Source organism: Leptomonas pyrrhocoris (assembly GCF_001293395.1).
Source record: "Leptomonas pyrrhocoris isolate H10 chromosome Unknown, whole genome shotgun sequence".
NCBI lineage: Eukaryota > Euglenozoa > Kinetoplastea > Trypanosomatida > Trypanosomatidae > Leptomonas > Leptomonas pyrrhocoris.
The window spans coordinates 173,853-184,674 of NW_015438389.1; the positions used below are offsets into that span (position 1 = coordinate 173,853).

Below are 10,822 nucleotides of genomic sequence, written 5' to 3' on the forward strand. Positions count from 1 at the left end.
TTACTACTACTACTATATATATATATATATATATATATATATCTTTTCCCAGGAGTGCTTCGTACGGGCCATCCTTCCCTTCCCTTCCGCTTCTGACTCTCTCCCTCTCTAGAGGGAAAGAGAGAGGAGGTTGAGGAGGGAAGGCGGGGAGGGGGAGGGGGAGGTGGAGCACTCCGCAGTATTCACACATCGACCAGATTTTTCTCTTCTTATAAATCCTTCTTTTGCTTGTCTGTTTCTTTGCTAGCGCTGCATCTGGGACTGTCATATTCATTCATAAACGCACGGTTGTTGCTGCTGGGGAGGTGCAACAGCAACCAACAGCGGGAAAAGAAAGTCATATTTAAAGTAAGAATCATTGAGATGAGCGGCACGCGGTGGGAAGTCCGTTCTCATGCAAGCTGAGATGGCAATTTGCCCCATCGTAAACGGCAGGAAAAGAATCGCTAGCGCCTCTCCTCTTCCGCTTCTTTTGACGATGAGGCTTGGTTCCGTCATCCCCTTTCGCGTTTGTTTTCCCGCCATCGAGCAACTGCGTGTGTGTGTGGCGAGGGGGGGGGGTCGGCTTCCAGATCAGCGTCCCCACCTCAAAAACAAACAACAATAATAAACCTCCTCTCGTGTCTGCCAGACGTTCTCGCCTCCTCCTCTTTCTCGCCCTGTACCTTCCTCCACCGTCTCAACGGCGCGTAGAAGAAAGATCCCTCTCTTCCCTCCACGTCGTCTGCACAGTGAAAAAAAAAAAGGCAAATAATCGGTGTTTTAATCAACTACAGAAAGAGCGGAGAGCACGCGCGATAACGCTGCACAGCACACAACGCAGCGGTCGTGACCTCGCGCTCGCTCATCCCCGGTCGATTCACTCCGGCGGTACTCCTCTTGCGGCATCTTCGTCATAATCACACGTAGAGAAGCTCTCCCGACGCATAGATATACAAATCCCTCCCCTGCATCGTACCTTCCTCCCCTCCATCCGCACGGTTTTGATCTGTTGCTGTTTTTCATGCTTCCGTAGAACAGGCGCGTCGCGTGTGGTGTGGCGCGCTCAACGCATCCACAAAATCAGCGTATAAACAATAACCCATAGAGAGAGGGAGAACGAGACATCAGCGGGTGTGGGTGTGTTTTTTTGTTCTTTGCCCCAATGAGTCAGCCACGTGACGGCAGCGCCAACGCAACTACGGCGGCTCCGTGGCTGACGGACAACGGGCTGTGGTCACCGACCAGCCCTTCGACTTCATCGACCGCCCCCACTCCTGCGTGCCCCACCGCCGAAGGAGCAGCGCAGGCAATGCGTGTAGCTGCAGACGCCAGTTTCACGAGTGATAATGGAGGAAGCCGTACTGCTCAAGGCAACGCTCTACAAGGCGGAGAAGGCGACGATGTCCCTGCGCTGCTGACGATGACGATGTCGCACAAGGAAGAAAGTGCGGCACGTGGCGGAGAAACGCTACCACGTGCCAACTCTAGATCCAGTGACACGCAGACACCATCACCACCGCTGGTCGAAGAGGCCTCACCTCATACGGAGATGACAATGACCAGCGGGGCAGAGCACCTGCGCCCCAACGCCACACGTCATTCGACGCGTGCGGCTGCATCTGCCTCTCCTACCGTGGAGAGTGCGCCGCGGGTGAACGCGCACACTTCGGCGGCTGCTGCTGATGATGATGATAAGGCAGAAAACAGAAGGAAGAGTCCGCACTCGCAGTCGGTTGTGGGGGCACAAGCAGAGAATCACGACGGCAGCGTCAAGACGAGTCCTGCGGCAGCACAACATTCGCAGCAGCAGCAGCAGGCCTCTGCATCGTCTTCGCCATCGCAGCAGGGTTGGATTGAAACAGCAAGAGCGTCTCGGCACGACACGGAGGCGTCGACTTGCTGCAATGGGGAGGCATCAAAAGCAGCGCACCGCGGCAATGATGATGATGATGGCGGTGTAGGCAAGCAGGAACGCGACCTATCGAACCTGGAAGCGGCTGGTCGGCACACCGCTGAAGTGGACAGCCAAGGGCCACAGCGACCACGCGCACGCCTGTCACAGCTACATGCACGGCGGGCAGGTGAAAAGGGGGAGTCCGCTGTGCACGCTCCCTCAGCTTCCGCATCTTCTTCTTCGTCTTGGGGTGGGTCCGCGACTGCCAAGCCACCTTCCCCGCAAAGTCGAGCGGCGACCGCGACGGCCACCACCGCATCTGCGGAGCCGTCGACGATGGCGGCGGCAACGGAGGGACTGGCGTGGGTGTCCTGCGGCCACAGCGATCCCCCGGCGCGCTATCGGGATACCCCTGCGTACTACTGCACGTACTGCTCCTACACGGTATGCGCAGCGTGCTTTGCTAGCATCCCGGCACCTCTGGAGGCTGCCCAGCAGCGACAACAAATGGGAGAGACAGCAGCATTTATTCCACGACAACGGCGTCAACGCCGCGACGCGGAAGCCGACACGCGCGCCGGAAACGGAGGCGGCCCAGGCGCTAGCGATGTCCTCACCCCAACGAAACAGCGAGCAGAACAGGCGGACGAGGCAGCACCGGAGGACAACACCTGTCGTGTGCCCGGCAGTATGAACTGGTTGGACGACGTGCTGCGGTTACCCCCCATCACCGTACCCCGCAGGCGTGAGGGTGAAAGCGTGCGCACAACCGGCGCTACGACAGCAACGACAGCAGCGTCACACGCAGGACACGTTCCACCCTCCCACACCCACCGCCGCTTGTCTACCTCCTCCGCCCCACTACCACCGCCGCTTTCCTCGTCGACGACGGCGACCACCGCCACCACGCACATCACGTCCTCCGGGTTGAACAGCGACGTCCCCCGCGGCGATCCCCAGCGCAGTCTTCACAGTCCGCGGATGCTGTGCCACCTGTGCCGGCGTGGACACCTCGTCCGTGAGGAGGCCCTGCTGCACGAATGGGCCTGCGAGGGCCCTGCGCCGGCCGACCGCCTCCACCGCGGTCACGCGCTGCTCTACGACACCGACAACCTACAGAAGTACTACTTTATGCGGGCACAACGCGAGGCCCGGCTGACGTCCACGGCCCCGCTGCACGCGCAGGTGCTGTCCGTCAGCCCCGCCGTCCTGCAGTCTGATGCAAACACTGGCACAGAAACTGATGATCATGATCATGTTCATCAGCAGCAACAGCAGCAGCAGGGAACGAGCAGCGCACCGCCGCTGCCGCTCCGTCAAACACGCGTGCGGGCCGGTGCCTCACGCACGAAACCGACGCCGACGCCGTCCGCCACAGCGGCAGCACGAGCGGCCGTCGTGTCGGCTGTCGGGCCTCGCGACGGGCTTCCATCTCGCTCAACTCGTCGCACCGCGGCAGCTCAGGCAATCGCACCTAACGCCACTGCGGAAGGTGGTAGGAGTCGTCATCTCCGTGACAACGGCAGCATCACGTCTGCCGCGTCTGTTGCCTCGTCATCGTTGGGGAGGTACGCCTGTGAAGAAGGAGGGAGCTTCGTATTTGCCGTGCGCAACCCCCGCCTAGCGGTGCCGCTGGTGTGGTGCGCCGTGAATGGGGAGCCGCGTGAGGAGTCACCGGCGTACGCGCGGTCGACGGCTGCCGCTGCGGGGGCGGCACTTGCGCCAGCGAACCACCACACCCCGCTGTCGAGCCTCTCTTCCTGTGCATCTTCGTGCTTGTCATCGATTACACCGCTGCTGGTGTGGTCCTGCCCGCCTTCGCTGCCGGGGCTTCCCGCCCGTTCGTACCGCGTCGGGGTGCCGTATGGGCTCTACGCCTTTGCGAACGTCCACGCCCTCGCCCTCTACGCCGCAGGCGATATCTTTCGCAAAGCCACCGCGCAGCTTGTTGATGCGGCACTAACTAGCAGCCACCTTCACAGCAGCGGGGCAGCGGAGGGGCTGGTCGGCGCTTCAGCGGCGTTATTGCTGGCGGGTTTAGGCGGACCGGCGCCGCATCTCGCGTCGGCCACCGTCGCACCGGCCGCCTCGCTCCGACCGCTGCTGACCGTGACGGTGCTGCACCGTGTCGCCACTACGCCCCGACCCCTGCTCTTCACGTCGCGGCTTTTGTGTTCTACGGCGGTTGCAGCGGTGGCGACAGAGAAGGACGGCGAGACAGGTCGGGCGAGGAAACGACCGCGGACGCCGGACACGGCCGGCGGTGTACACATAACAAAAGTGGAGGATGCGCCGGGTGTAGCGCGGCCGCGGTTTGCGACGCAGCCTGCCGCAGCGCCTCCGCCCGGCGGAGAGGGGGAGGAAGTGGAAGTGGAGGTGGGAGAAGAGGCGGAGAAGGGTGACCCCGTCCAAGCTGAATCTCAGCTGCAGTGGCCAGACGGCCTCTCCTCCCCCGAGCTGGCCTTGGTTGTGGATCACCTCCTGCACGGTCGCTCCGTCGCCGTGTACGGCATTGCCTCGAAGTTTTTCTTCCTCCAGCACGTTTCGAGCAGCGCGGAGCTGGCATCCTTCCATGTTCTGACGGTGGACGCGAGCCTGGGTCGCGCTAGTGTGCCGCGTCAGTCCGGTGCGAGCGGCATCAACCACAGCAGCAGTGGTGGAGCTAATGGAGGAAGTGTGAACGGCGGGCTGCGCCAAGGCTTTCAGCCCAACAGCGGAGCAGCAGGCTTCTCCTCAGCATCGTCTTCGGTGATGCGCCAGTTGCTCTCGGTCGGTCACGCACTCGTGCGTCGCGTGTCGTCGTCGTCGACGGTGCTGACCGCCGAAATGCGAGCCGAAATGACGGCGACGGCGGCGACGGCGGCAGCGGCAGCGGAGCGACACGCAGCACAGACCACACGCGAGGAAACGCAGAGCGGAAAGAACAGGAAAAGGAGAGCAGGGGCGCCACACCACACCAGCTTTTCCCTTGACGGCGGCTCTGGCGCGGAGGACGGTGTGGGGGGAGGAAAGGCAGATTGGCGGGGTGGCGGCGCCGCAGCTGCGCGAGGGCCTGTGGCACGCGCGCTGTTGGACAGTGATGCAGGTCGCTCGCCCGCGATGGCGCGGGACGTGACGGGGGCTGTCCTGCACGCCGCATCCTCCGCCACGTCTGCGCAGCCGCAGCAGCACGGTCGGGTAATTGCTGTGGAGGTGGTAAGTGTGGATTCCTCCGCCGCCGCATCCACTACAGCCGCTTCATCGGTTTGCTCGACTTCCGAGGAGGACGAGGCAGACAACGGGGCAAAACGCTGTAGCGGCGGTGTTACCCCAGCGAGGGGCACCGTGCGCGAAGTCCTCCCGTTAAGCCTGCGGACACCGCCCAGCGCCACGCATTACGGGTCCTCGCCGGTTGACAAGCGATCCCCACACGCGCACCCGCTCTTCGGCGGCACACCACTCTCTCAGCGGATGTCAGCGGATCCAAGCGGCGGCTGGAGTGGACGTCGCGGCACAACGCAGCTGGGGCCGTCCTCGCAGACTAGCGCCTTCTCCGCCACCTCCCCTCCGGCGATGTCGCCCATTCCCGCCTTCTTCGCGGCGTTGCAGCGCACTATAAACGGAGACTGCAGCCACAGCAATAGAGACGAAGACCCGCACGAACCGCCAGGCGAGAACACCGCCGGTCACGAGGTAACGTGCGAGGAGCTGCCTGAGTTTTTCGGAGGGCTGAACTGTCTTCGGCTCCCACCTCGTGATCATGACGCGACGCAGAACACGAAAGGCAACCTTTCCGGGAACAAACGACCGTCCGCAACAACAGGAGGAGGAGTAGCTGCGGAGATGAGTTGGCGGCCGCCGGTGGTGGCGTACGCGAACGACGCGGTGCGAAAGCACGTTCTGCAGGCACTGCGGCGACAGCACTGTGGGCGTCGGTGTGTACAGTGGGCCTCCCTGCCTTCGACGTCAGCGGCGACGCAGCTGGATGAGCAGTATCGATCAGTAGAAGACAAAAACGGTGTGGTATCTTCCTCTCCGTCATTCCCACACACGCTGCTCACGCGTGCCCACCAGACACGACCTGGTTGGCTGCCGCCCGTCCTCCTCGTGCTCCACAACGTGGATTTGCTCGACAGCGACGAGGTCAGCGTGCTCCTGCGGCTCTGTACGCAGTTTGCTTTCCCGCAGCCGCACCTGCAGCTTTTAGTTTCGTTTGACGACCCGCTCTGGCCGTTGGGCTCCGCCGCGGCGGCCCTGGAGCGACTCGGCGTGTGTACGGTGCAGCTGCGCTCGCTGCTGCTGCCGCGGGTACACGAGATGCGCCACACGAACAGCATTCACGTACTAACCGAGTTCGAGGCCGCCGCCGGCGGTGGTAGTGGTGGTGGTGGTGGTCGCGGAGGCGCGAAGGGCGTGTTTCGAAGCTCCTCGTCTGCGGGATCAGCTGCCACCACCGCTTCAGCAACAGCAGCATCAGCAGCGGCTACGGTAGGGAACTCCTATCTGCTGCAGGACACGATGCGCCGCGTGCTCTTTAGTCTGCCGCCTGCCTTCAACAGTCTTCTACGGATTTTGTTGGACGTGCAAGACGAAGTTGGCGAGGGCGTGTTTGTCTCTCTCTTCACCGTGACGGAGCGCTTTGAGAGGAGCGGCGTGATGGTCTCGCAAGGACGGCTGAAGGCGCTGCTGCGGGAGCTCACCTCCAATCGAATCGCCCGCTACGACTCGGCCGAACACGCGCTGATGGTGCCGCAGGTGGGTCGACTGCGGAAAGTGCTGAACGAAGTAACGGCACAGCGTGACGGCGGGGGAGGCGGCAGTGCGGCTTTGTAGGCGGGGCGGGACGGGGAGGAGAGGGGAGGTCGCTGCAACCGCAGCGGATGGATCTCTCGTTCTCTTGCGTGTAGGTGTTTATTACTGGGCGGTTGCCATTGTGAAGTATGGAAGCGATGCTTCCTCGCGTTATCGAAAGAAGGCATCGTGCTAAGGAGGAGGAAGCGACAAGCAGCGCCAGACTATGTAACAGTTAAAAAAAGAAAAAGCCCGCTTCCATGCATTTCAAGTCTTCTATGGCCTGTCCATTCCTGCCGCGTGTTGTGTATCCAAGTGCTGTCTGCTCTAAACCATCTTTTTAAGAAAGCATGGTGTTTCTTTTCATGTTTGGGGGGGAGGTTTTTTGCCGGAGACGACGCGGCGCATCTCGCAGTTCGTCCTTGCCCTCCGGCCCTCCCTCCGTTCCTCTGGTGTTTTCCCGTTTCGAAAAACGACGCCTGATCACTCGTTCCCGGCTTCTCTTTCTTCTCTCCTCTATACATATACATATACATATATATATTGTTATCGTATGATAATACTAATACTAATAAAAAAATGAATAACACGCGCACGCGTGAAAGGTGCGAATTACTTCCGCGAGAACGCGAATACACCGTCGCTTTTCTTGTTTTCCTCCCTTTTCTTTTCTCGCTTTGTTATTGTTTTTTCTCCTTCGGCTCATCCCCCCTCTGACGTCTATACACGCGTCTCTCTTCGTTGGACCCTTGCCGTGCCCCCTGCCTTGCCCGACACGTACCGATCTGACTCTTGCTTAGCATCACTGCTATTAATTGTAATCATTAGTTTCTACTTAGAAGCGTTAGGTGACACAGAGAGACAGAGAGAGAGATTTAATCATTACCATACAAGCACATTCCCCCTTCCCCTTATTATTAGTTCTTCTTCATTCTTTGTTGCTACTCTCTATCATTCGCTTCGACTAGCGCTTTTATATATATAAACTTGTATTCGGTGTTGATATCGTCTGACTCTTCTCGGGCACTTGCACACCATAGCACCGCTTTGCTTGATCGCTGTGACCAAAGGACGCTCTCTTTGTGTTTTTGTTTTTTTCTTCAGGACCGTCTTGAGTGAGTGCGTGTGTGCGTGTGTGTGTGTATGTGTGAAGGTGCCTTCACCGCTGGTATCCACTCTCCACTCTCCACCCCCACCTCTTGACGTTGTAGGTGAACATTGTCATCCCCCACCGACTCAATCTCAACCCTTTTTTTCTCTTGTGCGGAACTCCCATCGTGCCAAGTTACGACTCACCATTTCACTTTTCATGGTTTTTGTTTTCCCCTCCCTTGTTTCTTCTTCTTCTGCGTATTGGTAGTATAGATTGTCTCTCTAACTTCTCTTCTTCTTCTTTTTATTTTTGTAGTTTACATCAGCGCTTTTCTGTCGTTGTTGTTTCGATTTTTCCTCTGTGTTTTTATCTGTTTTCTATGGATTTTGTAGGCGAACTGTTTCCCCCCGCCTCCGCCGATCTTCTTCTTCTTCTCCCTTCTTCTTTTTTTCATGGTTCGTTTCCTCCGCTAGTGATCCACCGGTCCTCTGTTTGTTGTTTGTTTGCTCTTCTTCTCTTCTGCTTTGCCTCGCGTTTCTCTCTTCTCTTCTCTTCTCCTTTCACCTCCACCCGCCTCCCCCCCCCCCTTGTGATTCCGGGCAGCTCTGCCGGCCACGCCGCTTCTTCCTCACCCCGAGATTCTTTTCCCATTCGGGTTGACGTCTACCCTCGAGTACCTCTCCGTTGCGCGCTCCTCCACTCTTTGCAATTCCTTTTCTTGTTCTTCTTTTTCTTCCTTGTTCTCCTCTTTAAAGCTTCCCTGTTGCGTACATACTGGATAGACGATAGAGCAGCAACACAAAGGTGAGAAAAATATATATATTAAAAAAACGAAGAGAGTGGCGTTCTCGGTTTTTATTAAGCGTTGCCGTTTGTTTGTGTTTTCGCTGGTTCAAAGTCTGCTGCACAACTGACGCGTGCTGCACCGCCGTTTTCGCGCCTTCACCACGCTTTCCAGTTCGTGTGTGTTTTATAACTCTTATTATTATTACTACTGCTTTTGTTGTTCTTCACAGAATTTTCCCCCGCGTGTATCTTTGAGTTGGAGTTTGTTTGTCTGTGTGTGCGCGCGCTTTTTACCTTCTTTTTTCTTCTCTTATTACCTCGATTCTGCTGGATTCTCTTTTCTGATTTGTTTTTGTTTGCTGATTCGGTTGTGCATTCCCTGCAGTATTTAGTGTTTCAACTACTACTATTACTATTATTATGTAATTTCGCTTTCTTCCAGTTTTTGCTCCTCCTAGAAAAATAAAAATACAGCGGCTGTGTCCTGCTTTACTTATTTATTCATTTCAGCTGCCGTTTTTCTGCTTCTCACTGCTTCTCCGCTTTGTTGATCACGCCCCTGGGGAGAGAATTTGTTGATATATTTTTATAATTCATTAGTACCTAACATAGTTTCTCTTTATCCTTTTTCCCCACCGATCTTGTTATTTCCTTTCTTTGTCTGTCTCGATCTTCTTTGCAAAAGACCTCGCCCTGTATACACCAGCGGCTCTTCTCGTTCGGCGTCACCTCCCTCCCTTCTCCTCTTTCAGGATATAGTGAGCTTTAAACTAGGGTGCACAACTCGCGCACGCAGCACGAACATCGCCGTCGTTGACCCCTCAGCGCATTCCGTGGCGCCGCCACCGCCTTTGTGCACGCTTCGAAGTGCAAGCGAGGAGGGTGAAAAATAAAAAGAAAGACAGCGAAAGAGAGAAGTTAAAAAACCGTTTTTTGGAAAGGGAAAAAACGGCACGTTCTGATAATGCCCGGCGTGGATTTGCTCGACGCGTTCGCGGAGTTGGTGGTGTGCGTCGTCTTCAACCTCCCACGCGATGAGCCGAAGCCTCACGGCGACAGCGACGGCGACGAGGACAGCCCCGCTGCTGCGAACAGCAGCGGCACGACGCAGATCTTCTCGCGGGAAAACTCGCTCGACGAGTGCCACTCGCAAGCCCCGCTGCAGATCTCGCCCAACACGTGTGAGCTGGCCGGGTTTGCGGCCTTGCACACCACCACCACCCTCCCTGCCCCGGCCCCGGTGCTGCATGAGGCGAGCAGCACGCAGTCGCTCGACCTTTATGCGGGGGGGATGTGGACCCCGGCGGTGCGGGTGCCGCAGCTACAGCACAACCTCTCCCCCGCCGCAGCCATGCATCGCTCCTCGCACCCCAGTAGCGTCGCCTCGCTGAACACGGGCGACATCTTTTCGCTGGGCAGCAGCACGAGTGTCCCGAGCCCCGACCGCGGCGCCGGATTTTGGAGCCGGCTGCTTGGCAGCGGCAGCTTCCTGCACACCCCGCCGCACACCACCGCCGCTTCCTCCGCGGGTAGTGGGCCGATCCCCCACACCGGCGTCACCACGAACGCGTCCAGCTACGTGCAGCTGACGGAGGAGGACCTGGGTATGCTGAACGCGAGCGGGCGAGCCGGGGCGGCGTCTGGCTGGACGAGCTTCTCCGCCCCGTCGTCGTCCGTTGCGCAGGGCGGCTCCGCGCAGCAGCTGGACTGGAACGGCGGGGACAGCCGCGGTGCTCCGACGCCCTCGAACATGTCTACCTCGTTATACGAAGCCTCGCCCGCCGCACCCTCCACGCCACCGCTGCCGCCTCTTCCCCCGCATTCTCCGCCGCCGCCGCCGCCGCAGCAGCAGCAGCAGCAGCAAAGCCCATTGAGGCTGAACTCGCACGACATCTACGTCGCAGCTCCCCGCACGTTCTCTCCGCAAGGAGGTCGGTCGCAGGCGAGCTCGTCGAGCGACTTTATCGTCCTATGAGACTCCCAGCCACAACCGCCACAACAGCATCAACACGGCGAACTTCATGTGGTTGTGGTGGTTGTGTTTTATCATTTCGCAGGTGGGGACGGCGCAGTGCTTTCGATGGTTTCAAGCACGATACGGTTGTTTTTCCCCTGTTTCTCCCACACCTGTTGATGCGGCGCTCCGTTGCGTGTGTGTGTGTGTGTGTGTGAACCGAAGCCACGCGAAATTGTCGCCCTGGTATTTCATTGTTAATACCTATCATTATTATTATTATTATTATTATTTGGAGGATTCTCAGCAAGTGAAGCATCCGCATATGCAGTTGCGTGCGTGT

At 58.3% G+C, this 10,822-nt stretch overlaps 2 protein-coding genes across 3 annotated transcripts; both read left to right on the top strand.

Annotated features, from left to right (window-relative positions):
* Positions 1-691: 691 nt before the first annotated feature.
* On the top strand, positions 692-6,688 carry ABB37_09652 (hypothetical protein; the record flags this gene model as incomplete). Of its 2 annotated transcripts, none has more annotated exons than XM_015809259.1 (1): positions 692-6,688. In XM_015809259.1, exon 1 carries the CDS (start codon positions 2,213-2,215, stop codon positions 6,686-6,688), a length of 4,476 nt encoding a protein of 1,491 aa, XP_015652195.1. In that variant the 5' UTR covers positions 692-2,212. The 2 variants fall into 2 exon arrangements, with proteins under 2 accessions (XP_015652195.1, XP_015652196.1); XM_015809260.1 differs by having other exon boundaries at positions 1,014-6,688.
* A 561-nt stretch (positions 6,689-7,249) lies between these two features.
* ABB37_09653 (hypothetical protein) lies at positions 7,250-10,500 on the top strand (the record flags this gene model as incomplete). Its single annotated transcript, XM_015809261.1, has 1 exon — positions 7,250-10,500. The coding sequence occupies exon 1, from the start codon at positions 9,490-9,492 to the stop codon at positions 10,498-10,500; it is 1,011 nt and encodes a 336-aa protein (XP_015652197.1). The 5' UTR covers positions 7,250-9,489.
* Between the last annotated feature and the right edge of the window lie 322 nt (positions 10,501-10,822).